This window comes from Ctenopharyngodon idella, chromosome 17 (genome assembly GCF_019924925.1).
Source record: "Ctenopharyngodon idella isolate HZGC_01 chromosome 17, HZGC01, whole genome shotgun sequence".
Classification (NCBI taxonomy): domain Eukaryota; kingdom Metazoa; phylum Chordata; class Actinopteri; order Cypriniformes; family Xenocyprididae; genus Ctenopharyngodon; species Ctenopharyngodon idella.
The window spans coordinates 6,610,824-6,630,000 of NC_067236.1; the positions used below are offsets into that span (position 1 = coordinate 6,610,824).

The 19,177-nt window shown below is 37.3% G+C and overlaps 1 protein-coding gene across 1 annotated transcript; it reads left to right on the top strand.

Annotated features, from left to right (window-relative positions):
• The first annotated feature begins 45 nt into the window (after nucleotides 1-45).
• Nucleotides 46-10,849, top strand: exo1 (exonuclease 1). Its single transcript, XM_051868988.1, has 14 exons — nucleotides 46-205; nucleotides 598-822; nucleotides 943-1,062; nucleotides 1,151-1,274; nucleotides 1,492-1,629; nucleotides 2,877-3,089; nucleotides 5,051-5,238; nucleotides 5,400-5,502; nucleotides 5,970-6,192; nucleotides 6,309-6,534; nucleotides 6,788-7,331; nucleotides 9,545-9,628; nucleotides 9,781-9,968; nucleotides 10,573-10,849. The coding sequence occupies exons 2-14, from the start codon at nucleotides 662-664 to the stop codon at nucleotides 10,685-10,687; spliced, it is 2,427 nt and encodes an 808-aa protein (XP_051724948.1). The 5' UTR covers nucleotides 46-205; nucleotides 598-661; the 3' UTR covers nucleotides 10,688-10,849.
• Nucleotides 10,850-19,177: the final 8,328 nt, after the last annotated feature.

The following is a 19,177-nucleotide window of genomic DNA, read 5'->3' on the forward strand; positions in this document are numbered from 1 at the left end:
ATAAATAAATTTACGCGTAAATTGACTATTTTAGAGAGTTCCGTTGTTGTGGAACTCCTTGTCCCGCCTCTTCCACATTTCTGGTCTGTGATTGGCTGTCTGTGCCTGGCTGACCAATAGGGTTCCTGTGCAGTGATGTCACGTTTTTGCCGCTAAAGTCGAACCTCTGTAACGTCAGACACTAAATCGCGAGTAAAAGCTCTCGGTAAGTGTTTATTATAAATACTAAAACATTAAATAGTGTAATTTATAGATGATTAAGGTGTTAGCTACAGTGCTCTGATTCTTCCTCGTGGCGTTCAATCGTTTTAGTTTCGCGAGAATTTTTAGTGTGTTTTGTTTTGGAGGGATTTGGCGGTTACAGTCTCTTGCGGACATATGGAATTAAACATATTAAATGTATTAAAAGTCATTGTATATAGATGTTTATCTGCCAATTTTTACAATCGTTGTCGCTGTTGGACGGTTAGGGAATGTTTTCTGTTGACTTTTGAGAATGTTCATGTTATACAGTGGATCATGTGGATGCATTCAGAATCTGTATAACGTTACATCAAGTATCAGAGATGATCAGAGACTTTTGTTTTCATTTGATAGAGTGGCACAGACTGGGCTCTGATAAACCATCAACTTCAGACATCTGTCCATCCAGACAGACAACATGGGAATTCAAGGCCTGTTGCAGTTTATCAAAGACGCTTCGGAGCCCATAAATGTGAAGAAGTATCGAGGACAGACAGTGGCGGTAGACACATACTGCTGGCTGCATAAAGGAGCTTTTTCATGTGCAGAGAAACTTGCAAAAGGGGAACCTACAGATCAGTGAGTTATTTCAATTATCTGCATGCAATATAAGTATTTCAGTTGTTTTGTAATGTCTAACATAATTTTGCAGGTTAAAATGTGCATTTCTCATTCTAACATTCTGTGTGTGTCCATCAGGTATGTGTCCTACTGTATGAAGTTTGTGGACATGCTGCTTTCTTTTGGAGTTAAGCCCATCTTGGTTTTTGACGGACGCAACTTGCCCTCCAAACAGGATGTGGAGAAGTCCCGGCGCGAGTAAGAACTATGCAATATATTTACTGGGGAAAAAGTTTATTAAATTAGTTGACAATTAAGATTACTTCATATATATTTTTACTAACAGGCGTAGACAGGCAAATCTGCAGAAAGGCAAACAGTTGCTGCGGGAGGGTAAGATATCGGAAGCCAGAGAATGCTTTACTCGCAGTGTTAATATCACCCCGTCCATGGCACATGATGTCATTAAGGTGAGACCATATCTCCCATATCTCTAAACAATATTTGTTTTGGAATTAATCAAATAATATATGGTATTTACTGAAGTTATTATACTAGAATATGTTTAGTAGACAGTAAATGTTGTAATTAATTATTACACAATATTAGAAACTGATTAATGAAGAATTTTCTCTCTTGTTCTGTTTGTCAGCATCTTTTCATTTGCATCTTTTTGCTGGTTTTCAGGCCGCCAGGACACGTGGAGTGGACTGTGTTGTTGCTCCATATGAAGCAGACGCCCAGTTAGCTTTCCTGAATAAATCTGGTATCGCTCAGGCAGTGATCACAGAGGACTCAGATCTGCTGGCATTTGGCTGCAAAAAGGTACCAGTGCAGAGGCTCTTGAATGAGCATAGAGAATACACTTGCCATGATGACTAGTGATCAACGGCTGGTGTCATGCAAGCCTGCATAGCAAAAACTAATTTGTCTTACTGTATTTTTCTTGTTTTCTAGTCAAAGTATCTAAATGTCCTTACAACAAGATACATTTTTATTGTAAGAAATGTTTCTTAAGCATCAAATCAGCATTTCTGAAGGATTATGTGACAGAAGACAATTATTTAAATTGTACTAATATTTCACAATATTACTGTTTTACTGTATTTTTGATTAAATAAATTCCTGGGTGAGCATAAGAGACTTAACAAAATTGTAACGCCCCCAAACATTTGAACGCTAGTGTGTGTGTAAATATATACTTTTGGTAACACTTTACAATAAGGTCCTATTAGTTAATGTTAATGAATGCATTAAATAAAATTAATTTATAATAATATTAATTCATTTGTTATAGTATTTATTGATCTTTGTTATCATTAGTTAATAAAGAAGTGTTTATTGTTAGTTCATGTAAGCTCAGATCCTTTAAAATAATGTTAACGATACAGCTTTTGATTTTAATGTAGTAGCAAATGATGAAATGAACATGAGCTAAGGTTATTAAATGCTTTAGAAATATTTTTCATAGTGTGAACTAATGTAGTTAACAAATGAAACCTTGTTGTAAAGTGTATACGTTAAGCATCTACAGTCAAACAAAAATGTATTCAGACACTTTGAACATTTCATTCATTAATACAGTTTATTCACTATAGTTTAAAAAAAATGGTAATAAAATATGACAAGATCTCAGAGTTAAACTGTGTCGGAAAAAATGTATCTTAATTATGTCAGATAACACTTAAGCAAAACATGGTCGGGTCAAAGTGTCTGAATAATTTTTGGTTCCAAGTTTTTATCAATTTTACTGGTAGTCCACTGTATGAAGAATGTTTGGGTATAATATGTCACAGTTTATTTTGCTATCCTCACTTACGTAAATGAACTATAGTGTCCTGCACCCACTAGTAAAAATATATAAAAAATGTCTGAATAATTTTTGGTTTGACTGTATAAATATTTAGTGAGACTTTTTTTGTGATGCTTAAAAACAAACAAAAGTCTTGTCAGTATGATTTAAAAAAAAAAAAAAAAAAAAAAATTAATCACTGACTGACTGACATGCTGGAGGACATTGGGAACAGTGACTTCATTTAGTTTTCAGAGTTTAATTTATGTATTGTTTGCAGGTGATTTTAAAGATGGATAAACAGGGTAATGGATTGGAGATTGACCAATGTCACCTGGGCCGTTGCAAGTCACTTGGCAACATCTTCACAGAGGAGAAGTTCCGGTACATGTGCATCCTCTCTGGCTGCGACTATCTGCCTTCTTTGTATGGCATCGGTCTGGGAAAGGCATGCAAGCTTCTCAGGATGGCAAATAACCCAGATATTCTGAAGGTGAGAGAATAAAAAAGGTTAGAAATAACATTTAATATATACTAAACTGCCACAGCAAATAGTTAAATATGTGCACATATATTTCTGCTCTATTGATCATATTACTAAAACAGCATATCAGCACAACATCACGTCCCTCTTGCTCTGGTACGATTCCCACGAGACATACTGCGTTCTGTGTTTATGCTCAAATAACCACCTTATAATTTCAAATTTATTTCATATTCATATTCAGCCTATTATCTTAGACACTAGAGATGCACTGGCCATAAATCGGAGCCAGACATTTTTTTGCTTCAAACACACAAACGTTTTTTGTGTTATTTTGGCTGATCTCTGTTCCGGACTTACGCACAAACTCCACTGCAGTCATTTCCCAAAATGTTTCTTGTGCAGAAATATTAGAAAGTCTTTAAACAGGACGTTAACACTGGTCATACACACTGAAGACAGACACAAAGAAGAGAACACAGACATGCCAGCAGAGAAAATAATGTACCAGGCACAGCAAGTTTGCTGTTTGCGATGCCTGAAATATTGGAAGAAAAATATAAATATTGAATTGGGGGATGGGGGTTTATGAATATATCTCTTAAGGGATCTGACTGTCTTCCGAAAAAGTTCCTATGGCATTATCTTTTCTACTTACTTCCATATAATGACTGTTTATAAGCGCAGTGCTGCTTTATAAACAGCATTAACCAAGGAAACACTATATTGCTGCTGTTCCTTAAGTGCCCCCTACTGTCGGAAAGTGAATTTGCATTTTCATTCAGTCTGTCTGCAGTTTTTTTTTGTGCAGGTGTCTTATGTAGCATAATTTCACAAATATAAAGTTGCTTTAAATCTTGAAATTATCTCATTAATATTAGACAAAACAACTGTTCATGCTACATGTGCCGCATCTTTGTTTGGATCATGGTTAAATTCAGTGGTTGCCTCTAATTTCAAATGGCTACAGATATTTTTTTGTTTAAGGCTAGTTTAGCCTGTTATAGAGTAAATAAATAAATAAATTTGCTTATAGCTGCAGTCCGTAAGTTTTGCCTCTTTGTCGCCATCTCTGTTTGAAACCTGTTTGCGGAATTATTTTTACGTGGGTTGTGCCTCAGCACGGCCCCTCAGCGCGGATTAATCTAATGTTTGCTGTCAATCACCATACCGGTGTGGATACTGTACTTCAGAATCACAGATTGTAGTCTTGGAGTATGACCAAAGTAAGAATTTTGACCGGAATTTTCACTTTTGTTCTGACCAACTGAGGAAAAAAAAGAAAAGTGCTGCCAATGGTGATTAAATCTAACGATCGCTTAGCTCGGATCACGTCAAACCTTGCAAATTATTATTACTGTTATACTTTGTTCTCAAATTGTTAATGTTAACAACATCAGCATTGCATGACTATGTGTGTTTAGTGTGTATTAGCGTTACCTGTAGATTTCAATTTCTGTACAGTCTAATCTCTAGCGTTAATTTGTAATAGCATACAATCTGCCATCCAAATGATAAGTTTAATTATTGCAGCTGCTGTGAGAAAAGGCTATAAATGATCCGCCTCACATGCGATGTAGCCTACTAGCTGGGACTCGTTCAGATATGACGCAGAGACAAACTGCGACATGCTCGAATTTCCAGCGGAAACCCACCAGTACCACCCGAATTATAAAACATTAACGTTGTGAATCGGGCTAAGGTAAGGAGATAGTTTTGAATACTGGCTGGTTATGTACTTGCTCAAAAATTGATTTGGGATAATTTTTAACCAAAAAAAGTTACGGACAGCAGCTTTAAAGAAAAAAAAATTGCCAACCAGCATGGGAATTGGCCAATTTGCTTGTTAAAAATATTAGAGGAGAACCTGAACATCCTTTTAATTATGGAAACAAATGCAGAATTATCAAAAACCAGAGAACATATGAGAGTGATTCAGCATAACTAAACAAACTAAATCTGTCATGCAGGTGATAAAAAAGATGGGTCAGTACCTGAAGATGGACATCTCTGTGCCAAATGAGTACATTGAGGGTTTCACAAAAGCCAACAACACATTTCTGTATCAGCTGGTCTTTGACCCCTTGAGGAGGAAGGTGGTTCCTTTGAACCCTTACCCAGATCACATTGACCCTGCTTCTCTCAGCTATGCTGGAACGTATCTTTTATGCTGATCTTACATTTTCACTTAATTAAAAGGAATCAATAAATGACTTTTGCGTTACAGATGCTGAAGCTGTTTTAAACTTTTGTAAATGTGTATGTTTGTGTTACAAAACTCTGTTTGACTGCAAATGTAACTTAACCAATTAAATGCAGTAATGTAGGAGATGAGAGTGGGCTGGAAATGGCTCTTGGGAATCTGGACATTAACACAATGCAAAGGATAGATGATTTCAACCCTGACGCACCTCACATTCAGGTAACCTGGTCATCTGTAATGTGTATTTGCTTGAACTTTTGGTTAATTTCATAGTACAACAGTGTTATTTTAGCTTTATTTATTATATAGTATTATTGTTTATTAATATTTTGAATTAGCTTTTGTGACAGTGTAATTATACATGCAGATACTGAGTAATATTAATTAACAACATGTACTTACTATAGGGTTAGGATTAAGGTTTGTTTTAGGGTTAGTTAGGTGTAATTATGCGTGTTTTCCTGTTATTACTATTACAGTAATTACATGTAAGGTGTAACAAAGACACTGTAATATAAAGTGTTACCTAGCTTTTATTGATTTCATTTTAGCAATTTTAGTACTTAAACTTGAACTTGTTTCAGTTGGGTAACATTTTTAATTTTCGTTTGTTTTTTTTAGGTTTTTCAGCACTTATTTTATTTAGGATTTATTTCACTTATCAAGTTACCTCTCCTCCCTTCCAGCCCTCTAAAGGTGCTCGCAGTAGTACTTGGAATGACAAATGTGACAAAAGTGGCCCGCTGCAGACGAGTATTTGGAGCAGGAACTATGAACCAGGTGGCACCCAGCCACAGAGTCCTACCTCCCCCAAAAGACCCCCTCCCACCCAGGGCAAAGAGAGGGTCATCAGTGTGCGGAGTCTAAAATTACCCCAGAGGACATCACAGGTGAAAAGACCCCATGAAGGTAAGCAGACCTCAGTGCCATGAATACAACTCTCAAGGATGGGACTGATTATATTAATAAAACACCTGGCTGGGCATGTTTATATGTAAACATTTTCTTTTTTTCTCTCTGTAAAGATGCAAGTCTCTCTGTGGACGACCTGTTAGGGCAGTACTCAGCTGGTGTAAAGAGACGCTGTCCTGAAACTCCTCCCGCTGCTGAGCCACTGACCACCCACACTAGTGTTTCTGAGGTGAAGGGCAGCACAGCTGGACAGTCTCGCCCTCGAAATCGCTTTGCAACACTGTTGCAGTGGAGGAACCGATCAGAAGAGGGCGCTGGAGAGCAGGGGACACGCAGCAGGTACAAGAGCATGATGAGAAACTTGTCAAAGGAATGTATACTGTTGCTATCACACATAACTATACAGCTAGACCTGCTATTTTCTCATTACACACACAATCAAGGGTTAAATTGGGCCTGACTGTCATGTAGGACAATGGCATTAAGTATGTAGTACTACATGTGTTGGGAGACCTGATGGTTGTTTCTTCACCTCCAAAATTCCAGTTTAACTGCAGCTAAACAATAATGATATGATTGACATCTCCATCAGGTTCTTCTGTCATGATGAATCCAATAAGGCTGAGACACAGCAAGACTCGCCAAAACAAGATTCACCTCAGCCTGTGGAGTCTCTAGAGATGAGTGCCTCACAATTTGGAGAAGACACACCAGCATTGTGTCAGGACCCTGACTCAGAGAGAGATCAGGCCAAAGATGAGTTGTCCAGCCCACCTGCATCTCCGTCTCGCTCTGCCAGGCCTGCTAGTTTGGGTCTTGGAGTCTTTAGCTGGTCAGGAAGCACCAGAGAACTCAGTAAATCTGCTTCACATCCACCCACTGTCAACACAGACAGACACCGGTCATCCTCCACACCTTCAGGGTTGTCCACCCTGCAGCAGTTTCACAAAAAGAAGGGCAGCTTCTCCTGTGCAGGATCTGGGCTTTCTCTCTCATCCTCTCCTATAGAGGGCACAGATGATGCAGAGAAATCTCCTGGGTCTCCTCCGTCTCAGGACAGTGCATATTTCTCCCAGTCCAGCAGCATCTCTGCTGGTGTGGAGGACTCCCTAGTCACAGAGGACAACTCTGATAAGGTGAGAATTTTTTTTTTTTTTTTTTTTTTTTTTCATTTATATTTGGTATTATATATTTTAAAGGGATATTATTATTCACCCTCATATCATTTCAAACCTGTATGACTTTCTTCTGTGGAGCTTGAAGGATATTTTGAGAAATGTCTCTACTTTTTTATTCTTCAGTGTTAATGATAACTAAAACAGTTTGGTTTCCAGCATTTTTTAAATGTCTTCTTTTATATTCCACAGAAGAAATATTGTAAATGTAAATGATTGCAGATTTTTAGGTGAACTATCCCTTTAATGTGCTCACTAAAATGTGTATTAATTAGAATTGTGATATCTGGAAACTTCATAGAAATGAGTGAAGTCAGAAAATTATAAAAAGTCATGGACATTTCTATAGTGAATAATCTTTTTTTGAACTTTTGCGCTGTTCTAATTAAATATGGATAGTGTTGTCAGAAGTACCGGTACTTCGGTACCAAGTCGGTAGTGAAATTTTGAAAATGTGACGATACCAGCATTTCTGTATCGGGAGTACCGAGTATCCGGGTATATTTGGTACCCACTGATAGGGCTGTGCCAGTATTTACGTGAAAATGACACGAGTGAAGCACAGAGCTTTGTTTATAGAAGAAATAGGCTAATAGGTTAGCATTTAAATGTGACATTGCAGCCATGGAATCATTTTGGTTCATTTAAGCTTTGTCGGCTTCGTATTCTGTTTTGCAAATCGCGATCTGGTCACCCGATTATCAGAGAATTTAACAATATTCCATTAGTTATTCCACTGAACATGGAATCTGTTTCTTTTCCCAAATCTTCACTCACGCAGGGGATTATAAACGTTTCTTCCTTTGGTTCGCTTTTAATTAGGCCTATTATATTCGCATTCTTTACTGTGGTAAAGTAGAAAAAACACCGTAGGACAGAAACCTATTTGCTTGCACGTCAATTTCTACTTAACACAGTTTGTGCTTGTTATTAGACTTTATAAGGCGCGTCAAGTTTATTTGTATGGCACGTTTTACACACGCTGGTTTTTTTTTTTTTTTTTTGGGTTTTTTTTTTTAAAGTTTCGTTTCCTCTGGCAGCGCAAAATCAAACATAGCCTGTCTGAAGATAAACATAGAATGTCTGAAGATAAAACTAGCTCTTCAGACCTTTTACAACAAGTGTTAGTTGCTTGTAACATCAGGAGATAACATGAAGACAGTCTCTTTCCTGCTCATGTCCCACCTCCCTCTCAAAGCGCAGAGCGGTAGGCTATATGACGCATCTTTGTGTGGAAATAAAAAACGAATGTTTTTTAGAATACTTCACTTTCTTATTATTTAGGTTACCATTATTTACTAATATTTATTTCATAGTTTTACAGGCTGTAGTGTGTCGTTTCACTGAAGGAAGAACTAAAATAAACACGCACGTCTGTTTCAAAATGGATGTTTGAGCATTTATTTAGGCCTATTTATTTTTTTTATATTTCAAAATTTATTTTATTGAGGTATATATATATACACACACAAACATACACACACTCCAAATATTTATATGTATGATTGATTACCATCATATTTAATATGTTTTTAAAAATAGGCTAGTTAAATAAAATAGTAAAATAGTTCCAACAGATTTTCCTGTGGTACCGAGATTGGTACCGGGAACCGTACATTTTTACTGGTATTGGTACCGACTACTGGAACTTTGGTACTGTGACAACACTATAGGGATGTATGATATACTTTATGTAAGTTGATATTGGATATTTAATTGTGCATGCTCATTTGCTCACTTGACGCTAACTTAGTTATATAGTTCTTCAAAAACCACAAATTAAATTTAAGTGTATCTTTAGCACATCTCATAATGAATATTCATTTTTATTCTGTACATTGTTGTGATGCCTAAATCCACTTTATTGATTTTAATAATAATCCATTATTGATTTTTATTATTTGTAATTTAATTAGACATAATAGTGTATAATTTTATTATCTGTCATTTATTAGTTATCAGCCGTAACATGTAAATAATTAATTTATCCGTATTAATCAAAAATTCCTAATATCTTGGCACCCCAACACTGTCATGGTCCCTTTTGCCTTAGGTCAGTAAGCGACGCCCTTGCAACCACCCACAACACCCCCTAGGTTTAGCATGGGCAAACCCCACTCACATTTTCCCTAGAAAATATGATTCTCTCTTTTCTTTTTTTATTCCCTTTGAAGGAAAAGGAGAGAGATTCAGATGTCTCCAACAGCCCTAGCAGTTCTCCCACAGACAAGCTGAAACCTGCTCTGAACAGAACAAAGGCACGTCCGTCTAATCATGACCCAAAACCACAGAGTCTGCATTTCCATTTCCTGACACCTTACGTACAATATAATGGAGAAAAAAACTTTAAACATTGATACAATTTTCCCCACCTCCAACTTCAGTCTTACTTCCTACACCTTTGTTCTAGGTCTCAGGTTTGTCCCGGAAACGTCCTTGTGGGCAGGGTAAAAACTATAAAATTGAGACCTCTGCTCCTGCCAGGCCCAGCGGTCTCAGAAAGAAACTGAGTGGGAAAAAAAATCCTGTCAACAATGAGAACAGTCCAGGCCTGCAGGCCACCATCAGCAGCCTCTGGGGGGCCTTCAGCTTCAAGAAGTAAGTTAGCCTGTGTGTAAGTATGTGTTTATGTAAATAAATGATTCAGTATGGCAGAAGACAAGCCCTCGCACTTTCCAATTAATCTTTTACTGTTTATTCATGGCTGTCAGTACTAGCTGCGACCAGCAGAGGCAGCGGGATAAACATGTTAACACAAAGAGACAAAACTAATGGGAGCGGTGCGATTACCTAGATGATATGTGAACAACAGAGGTGTAACTGATTGCTTGGGTAAATTGGGAGTCATTGTTGTAGTTTAGAGAAGGGTGGTGTCTTTTCACTCTGAAAAGTAATATATTCCCATTATGCAATGTTGAGACCTGAGATGAATAATGACCTGAGTCACGCTTGAGGGGGAGGGACTCATCAACATATGAATTAAACATGGTCAATTTAAGGGCTTTAGTGAAACTAGAGAAATATGCTGCTTCTCTCTCCTACTTTTTGACATTTGAAAAGTAGTTAAGACTTATGTTTATATTTTAAAGTCACATGATAGCTTTACCTGGGAACAGACTGAAATATAACACGTTAACTTTCTGATGTGGCAGCATGCTTTGATATGAATGTAATTATATGTCTGTGCATGTGTTTATTTAAGGGACAATCCAAAGTTAAGTGCATGCAAGAAAGGAGAACCGATGTCACCAGTCAGGGAGAATGTGATGACTGAAACCACTGAAGCAGATAAAGAGATTCTCATCATTGCAGAATGATGTCATCTTTTCAATCATTATTTCTCTTAAGAGTAACAGCCAGTCTTTTAAACATACTGTGTATGTTTATGCTTTTTTTTATGATAAATAAAATACAAATTTTAGTGTAATTATGAATTTTGTTTTATTTCAAGTCAATAAAGACATGATTCTTTACCTTGATCATGTTTGCTTTCTGAAATGTACTAATTCAGTTGAACTATCAACCTGCCTGTGCTTACAATCGAATGCAAGCTCATTCAGATCTGTCACAATACAGAAAGAATTGATCCGTCACTACTTCTTGTGACTTTATTTAGCTTATAGCTATGCTTTGGGATTTTGGATCCCATCCAATTTATGTAAATTAATTACCATTTAGATGTAAATATGACGTCCCCTTGTTTTGAACTGTAAATTAAATTGAGTTTTTTTTCTAATGTCTCACTTTGAATATATGAGTGTGTAACTATAACTCTATACGACCTGCCTCTATCCCATGACAGTTTTCCAGCATCCCTCCACCACCCCAACTCCCCTCTCATAAATATTTCCTGTCCCAGCCAGGGATGGTGGAGTACTCTGGGTTCGGACCAAATTCTGAGCTTGGAGCCCTCTCCTTGAACAGCATGCCAAATATGCATACTTTTTCTATATCCGATTATACTGTATGTAAGGGTGAACTTGTGAATTAAAGGAAATATTTATGCTTGCGCTGCAGCAATGCGTATATGTGCAACGTGAAACAAGTTACTGTTTAGGAATTGGAGTTTACCTGAATTCCATCTAAATGAATAATTTAGCATATTTGTATTATGCGTGGGTTGAACAGTATTTAGGCTGGTTCAGGAATGTAGTGTAGAAGTGAACAAATGCCTCAGGTACAATGCTAGACCTCACACCTCAATCCTTCTTTGGGATAGGACATCAGAGAAAGCATCACAAAGACACTTTACATTATCAGGTCAGTTTCACAAATAATGCATGTGCTCATTGAAAAACTCTTGTCTTATCAGAAGAATCTTGGCGCTGTTGAATACGACTAGTTCTCTGGCACTCAAATTCTTTGAGTGTTTCTAATTCAACTAATTCACTCACACGTCAGGTTATGAACATGTAAAATGCCTCCAGGAGGACCTCCCCACAACTGTGAAGAAATAAGAAATATTACATCAACTCCTTAAAAAATGCTGGGACATGTTAAACACAACATATCCATAGGGCTTTGCAACTGTTAGAATGTTCTTAAGAAAACAACCACCAAAAAGAAAGTATTTATGTAGCATATGCTTCATAAAGCAACCTCCATTGTTACATGAACAATCCCCCTGGAGCAAACCGGTTTGCTTGTTGGCCTCATTCAAGCACAGGCCTCATACACTAAGAAATGTGTAGAAAGTTTTTTTTTTTTTTTTTTTTATGCTTCATATACTTCGGAGCATAATGAATCAGCGTGTCGAATCATGATTCAGATTGCTTGTCAAACCGCCAAACTGCTGAAATCACGTGACTTTGGCGCTCCGAACCGCTGATTCGACACGCTGATTCATTATGCTCCGAAGCTTCCTGAAGCAGTGTTTTGAAATCGGCCATCACTATATAAGTCGTTATTTTGTTTTTTTTTTGGCGCACCAAAATATTCTCGTCGCTTTATAATATTAATATTGAACCACTGTACTTACATGAACTGATTTAAATATGTTTTTAGTACCTTTATGGATCTTGAGAGAGGAAATGTCATTGCTCCCTATGCAGGCCTCACGGAGCCATCGGATTTCAACAAAAACATCTCAATTTGCGTTCCGAAGATTAACTTTCGGGTCACCCTTTTCTTACGGGTGTGGAATGACGAGGGTGAGTAATAAATGACAGAATTTTCATCTTTGGGTGAACTAACCCTTTAAGTCGCAAATTTTAGGACTTGAGACTTGCTTGACAAATATTAATAAATGACTTGACTTTGACTTGACATATGACTTGAGACTTGACTCGGACTTAAGTTAAATGACTCGAAATAACTTGTCTATTGTTTATATCTGTTTTTGAACGCGCCGCAACCTAACCACGTGACGCAGCAGGAAAGCAGAGCGAGCATGAACAGTCGTGAGTGAACGACTTTTTTTTTTAGTCTATGGGCGCAACGCCAAGAATAATTAAGTAAAAAAAATAACGTTTTGGACATGTTAAGAGTTGACTTTGAATTGGTTTTTGCGTTCATTAAACAGAAAATTTGGTTAAAATCAGTGCTGTCAAGGTCAACGCGTTAACACATGCGATTAATTTTTTCCAGTTTAACGAGTTAAAAATATTTTACCCAATTAACGCAGCATCCGTTTTTTTCTGTCATCCTTTGGCTAGCATTACAATATATGATCACGCTCTTATTCATACTAATGCTTTTAAACCATTTAAGCACGCCAAAAGAGAAAAAGAGAACGCGCTGTCTGTGAATGTCCTGTCACACACATGACGCACATAAAAAAAAAAAAAGCGCGCCAAAATGTCACGCTTGAACGAACAATAATGAACATGTGTATGCATGTCTAATAATAGGTCTTCAGTGTTAGACTTTGAGTGAAAAGTCTATGGATGGGGGATGCACATACATATATTGTATTCACATACACACACACACAAAGAAAAAAAATATATACAGACTTGCAAGCACAACCATGCACATGCAAAAAAACATTTTTCACTCATACACACGCACACACATTCACTCACAAATATTAATGAATCACACACACAAAAAGAAAAAATCAAATTTGCAAACACAACCATGCACATGCAAACAATACACTTTTCATTCATACACATGAACACACATTAATTTAATTATGTTTTATTCTGGGATTTTTATTGTATTGAAAGCTCAGCTGTATGTGGACACGTTTTGAGTAGAAACGCATATTGCAATTTTTTTGTTGCAAATACAACTCCCATAGTCCATAACTACTGTAGTTTTAACTTATTTTAATATAAATTCAGTTAAATCATCAAACATTTGTATGACTTGCCAGTGACTTGCTTGACCCATGCTACGACTTGACTTGAATTGCTTGACATAAAGCAGGGACTTTACTTGACTTGCTTGATTCTCACAAGAATTGACTTGGACTTGCTTGAGACTTGAATGTTATGACTTGAGAATTACTTGTGACTTGCACATGTGTGACTTTCTCCTGCCTCTGGCAAAATGTCTGCCGTCGCATCATCCAGTGTCAATTGTGCAAGAATTGTGAAAATATTTCATTTTGTGCATTTAGGATTAATAAAAATGCTAGTTATTAGAGAGACAAAATCATCCATTTATTCCAAAATATTTAATGTGACATTTATAATGCTGCTAAACACAATACATCATTTTAAATGTAGTGGAAATGACAATGGTGGGAATTTTTATCACTTTTTATTACTTTAAATAAACAAATAAAACATACTAAAACAACATCATTCTCCGGTGAGATACAATTTAAATAAGTTAAACCACTGAGCTCTTAGTTGAAGAAACACAGTTATAGTTCATAGTCCACCTGGAGCAACTTTGCCTTGCTCTCTAGTTCTACAAGGTTTGAAAATGCCCTTAAAGGGTTAATTCACCCAAAAATGAAAATAATGTTATTTATTACTCACCCTCATGCCGTTCCACACCCATAAGACCTTCATTAATCTTCGGAACACAAATTAAGATATTTTGTTGAAATCCGATGGCTCAGTGAGGCCTCCATAGCCAGCAATGACATTTCCTCTCTTAAGATCCATTAATGTACTAAAAACATATTTAAATCAGTTCATGTGAGTACAGTGGTTCAATATTAATATTATAAAGCGACAAGAATATTTTTGGTGCGCCAAATAAACGACTTATATAGTGATGGCCGATTTCAAAACACTGCTTCAGGAAGCTTCGGAGCGTTATGAATCAGCGTGTCGAATCATGATTCGGATCGCGTGTCAAACCGCCAAACTGCTGAAATCACATGACTTTGGTGCTCCGAACCGCTGATTAGACACGCTGATTCATAACGCTCCGAAGCTTCCTGACGCAGTGTTTTGAAATCGGCCATCACTATATAAGTCGTTATTTTGTTTTTTTGGCACACCAAATAATTAATATTAATATTGAACCACTGTACGCATATGAACTGATTTAAATATGTTTTTAGTACATTAATGGATCTTGAGAGAGGAAATGTCATTGCTGGCTATGGAGGCCTCATGAGCCATTGGATTTAATCAAAAATATCTTAATTTGTGTTCCGAAGATTAACGAAGGTCTTACGGGTGTGGTACGCCATGAGGGTGAGTAATTAACATTATTTTCATTTTTGGGTGAACTAACCCTTTAAGAGACACTGCTACCACCACTCCACCATTCGCACGTCCTGTCCACTGGATATCTGTTAAAATGATGATCTTTTCACAGTTCTCTTTGGTCTTAGTTGTGCAGTTACATTGAGTTTCAAATACCTGCATGAGAATGTGGAGTGGTGGCATTCCGCTGAAGTGTGCTCACAATGCTCAATCGCTGCCACACCTAGTTTACAAGGATATACAGTGCCAGAAACACTGACTCAATGGCCATGCATGTTACTTGGACAGACTCGGAACCAACAGGAATGTCAGACATGTCTGAAACGAAGTAGTTTGGGATATACATTCATTGATTAAACCCTCAGTTTGTCCCTAGAATACCGCTACAAGAAGATGAAAGCACTATCCACACAGATGGTATATGAACACTCTGAAATGCATGTACTCTATGAAGCAATGATACAATTACATTTAGGCTACAATCAGGTACACAGAAACATCTTATCTCAAAGCCATCTTGAACAAGTTAATCTCCATCTACATCAGAGGAAGTGCAGCAGGCTGTACGTGATTCTGAATTTGACACTGACCCCTGTGCTGTCACTGTCTGAGTGGAGATGTGCGTCTCTTTGGTAGAACAAAGATTTCTTTAGAGCTTGTATAATTTATGCTGTCACCATATACAGACTTTGTATTATTTTTACAGTGAGTCATAATTTGGTTTAGACAGTCAGAGACTGACTATGGACACTAGGGCCTTTAAAATAAACTGCTTAAACACTTACCTCACCCCTAGTGCTATTCTTCCGGGCTTTTCTCCACCACCCCCATACCACCTCTATTTCTGATCACTTCTAGTATTACTCTAATGTTCAAGCAATAGTTCACCCCAAAAAAATGAAAATTCTGTCATCATTACTCACCCTCAAGTTGTTCCAAACCTGTATGAATTTCTAGGCCTATTCTTCTGTAAGAAGCCCAGAAGGATATTTCAAGGATAGCAAGCCAGTCGTGTTTACCTTTATCCCACTTGAGGATTATATGAAATTTGTGTTTCTGGGAGACATTTTTTTATTTGTTGACAAAATAATCATATTTTGCATATCACACATGTAGCCTGTTAAATGCAGCAGCCATTTTGTTTTTCTGCCATTGGTAGCTAAAGGACCTGCTTAAATTGGGGGAAATTATGTAAAAATTCCTTCTTCTTTTTTTTTTACAATTTGTGTGATGTGCTTTGACATATCATTAATGTGACTTAAAATATAAGCCTATTTGCTGAATAATATAATAAAAAACTATAAAACTGACCAGAGCCTGTCACGTTGTTGAGCTCATAACTGGTAAAATGTGGAAAGAAGACCTTCAGCATGAAGGCTGACTTTCATATTGCCTGATTTTATAAATGTTTCGGCACTTTATTTTACAGTACTGTTCCACATGTACATACTATGTACTTATTATAGTGATTACAATAACTGTGCAATAACTAGGTACTTACCCTAAACTTACCCTTAAACCTAACCTTAACCAATGTAGTTGCCTTATAGTACCAGTACTTTAGGTATGAATGCTGCAAGTGCACCTACTGTAAAATAAAGTGCAATATATTTTAAAATATATTGCAATAATTTAAATATCTGACACCATTGACAAAAAGTTGTGAAACAGTTATGAAACATTATAAAAGACTTCAAATTTGAATTTTCAGCACATAGTAATGTGTATTCAAAAATGTTTATATTTTTGTCTTTCTTAAGTTTAATATATTTTTTAATGATATGATGTATTAAATTATGGTCTGAGGGTCAGAACTTTTTGTAAATAGGATAAACAGTTTGTTACTTAGACATTAGCTTGTGTGCCATGAACTATTCATGGCTTTTCATCTTGATTGTTAGTGTTTCTGCCAGTATGTTGTTAGTGTTTAGGCAAGTATGTCACAACCGGATCAGTGGTATCTGAAACATTCAGTACTGTGCTGATGGTGGTGTGTGCAATGACAAAAATGTGTTTTTCACAATTCAAACTAAGAGTTGCCCAACCACATTTTGTATCACCACATAGTACTACAGCGAAAGAAACCAACAAATAACCTAAAAAATTCAACTCTCGACTTGGACCAAACTGAGTAAAATGCACTTTTTGTGCTCCTTTAGATTGCCATTGGCTGACTTTGCCGTATTCAGACACCTGTTTGAAGCATGAAGCAACATTCATTCCTGTGTTTTTGCTTCCATTACTATGAGGTTCTTCCTTAATTAATGGCGAGGCCTTAACACGTTTACCGCTTGAGGAGAGCTTTTGTTTCCCGGTTTCTGGTGACTGTATTTCATTACAGAGATACAATGCAGGAGGCAAGTTCATACCTGATGCCCAGACGCTAAGACTTGGATGTAACTCGAATAAATAAAAGTCAAAGACTTAACTCCAAAGTCCTCCCTTAAGGCGAACGTACCGCTCTTGCCACAACATGTGCACAAGCTCAATGCCACAGTCAACCTTCATTAGCTTACGCTAAGCACACAAGGTGCTTTCCTCTCTTAAGCACTTTCTTTTGAGGTTCGGTAATACATCTGTGGCTGTTCATGACAGTGCAGTCAAGAAGAGCTTTGCTGAGTACACAGTGAAAATGGGTAAAATTAAGGTCATACATGGGTGATTCTTCAGTTAGATGCATTTTTGACTTGAAATCTTGAAAAATGAAACTTCTGCAACCATGTGTGGAATTTTAATAGTGTGATGATAATGTCATTTTTATTTTTTGAAAAAAAGGTTGGATAAGCCTTTGACGAACTTGTTAGAAAGTCCATAAACTTTCTAAAAAAAAACTAAAAAAAAAACTATTAAATCAGTTTGGTAATGGCACAATCTACTCTCTGATCATGATGTAAAAAATCTTAAAATGAATGACATTTCTAATTTTCATACTATCACTCGCTCAAGCAAAAATGTTCTTCCATGTCCCTTTTCATTTCTTTCATAAAAAAAGAAATGTGAAAGTGAGGATTGGCAAGGCCAGGATAGCTTTTCTCCAACTAAAGAATATCTGGAGCTCAAGAGACAAGAGAAAAACAAAAATCAGGGTGTTTAACACAAACAAGAAGTCAGTTCTACTCTATGGCTCTGAAACATGGAGGACCACTGTAACCACCACCAAAAAGATACATTTATCAACATAATCTGCGGTGCATTCTCCAGATCAGATGGCCCGATACCATCAGCGACCAGGAACTCTGGCAGCGCACAAGCCAAAAACCAGCAGACAAAGAGATCATCCAACGTTGCTGGAGATGGTTAGCCCTTTCAAGCGCGAGTTTAAAATATTCTAACTGACCCCCCAGAGTGAGTTTTTTTAAGGCGACCGTTATTTTAGAAAGTTTGCCCTTATTGTTTCCATGGCGACGCATCTTGCGTGTCACGAGCGCTGAAATATATGCAAGTAAGTGGCTGGTGAACTGGAAGAATAATAGAGTAAACTTTATAGTTACTTAGGCCCATTATGTGTGTCTGATATAAATAAACGTCGGCAAATTATATTTGAATGGATTGTTATTACTGCTTCCACTGATGTCTGACATCAGTGTGTATTTTATAAACTCTAAATGTATTGTTTTAATGGTGCTTATGCGTATTTAAATGTCTGAAACCTTAAAAGAAGCATTATGTGGCTGAAAACACTGCATAGCTTTGGTATATGACAAGAGCTGCTCGCGTCTGTCTCACAGCCAAAGCGCGAAAGCACAGTTTGAATCTGGCAGTTATGTGACGTCGCTGAACGTTCAAAACCCATATGTGGGACCGTACGCCCAGGGGCACAGAAATAAAAATCCCATATGTGGGACCGTACCGCTCAAAGGGTTAGGACACATTCTCCATAAACCGGCTTCCAACATCACCAGGCAAGCCTTGACATGGAACCCCCAAGGGAAAGGAAAGAGAGGCCGACCTCGAAACAGTTGGCACCGAGACCTGGACGCCGATGTCAAGAGTACAGGCCGGACTTGGGGACAGCTGGAGAGACTGGCCCAGGACTAGGATGCCTGGAGAACCCTTGTCTACGGCCTATAGGCGTAAGTAAGTAAGCATGACAACGCTTGCTGCTGCCAGTACATACACAACATGCTGCTGTGAGCAAGTAAGACTTGCTGCTGCAGTACAATATAGCGTACATTAAATTATCCATAGCAGATC

Bases quoted from the DNA above. Each gene is read 5' to 3' on its own strand.
- exo1 (XM_051868988.1), top strand. From the start codon at position 662: ATGGGAATTCAAGGCCTGTTGCAGTTTATCAAAGACGCTTCGGAGCCC. The intron at 823-942 runs GTGAGTTATTTC...TGTGTCCATCAG, and splicing joins AAAGGGGAACCTACAGATCA to GTATGTGTCCTACTGTATGA. The intron at 5,503-5,969 runs GTAACCTGGTCA...CCTCCCTTCCAG, and splicing joins CTGACGCACCTCACATTCAG to CCCTCTAAAGGTGCTCGCAG.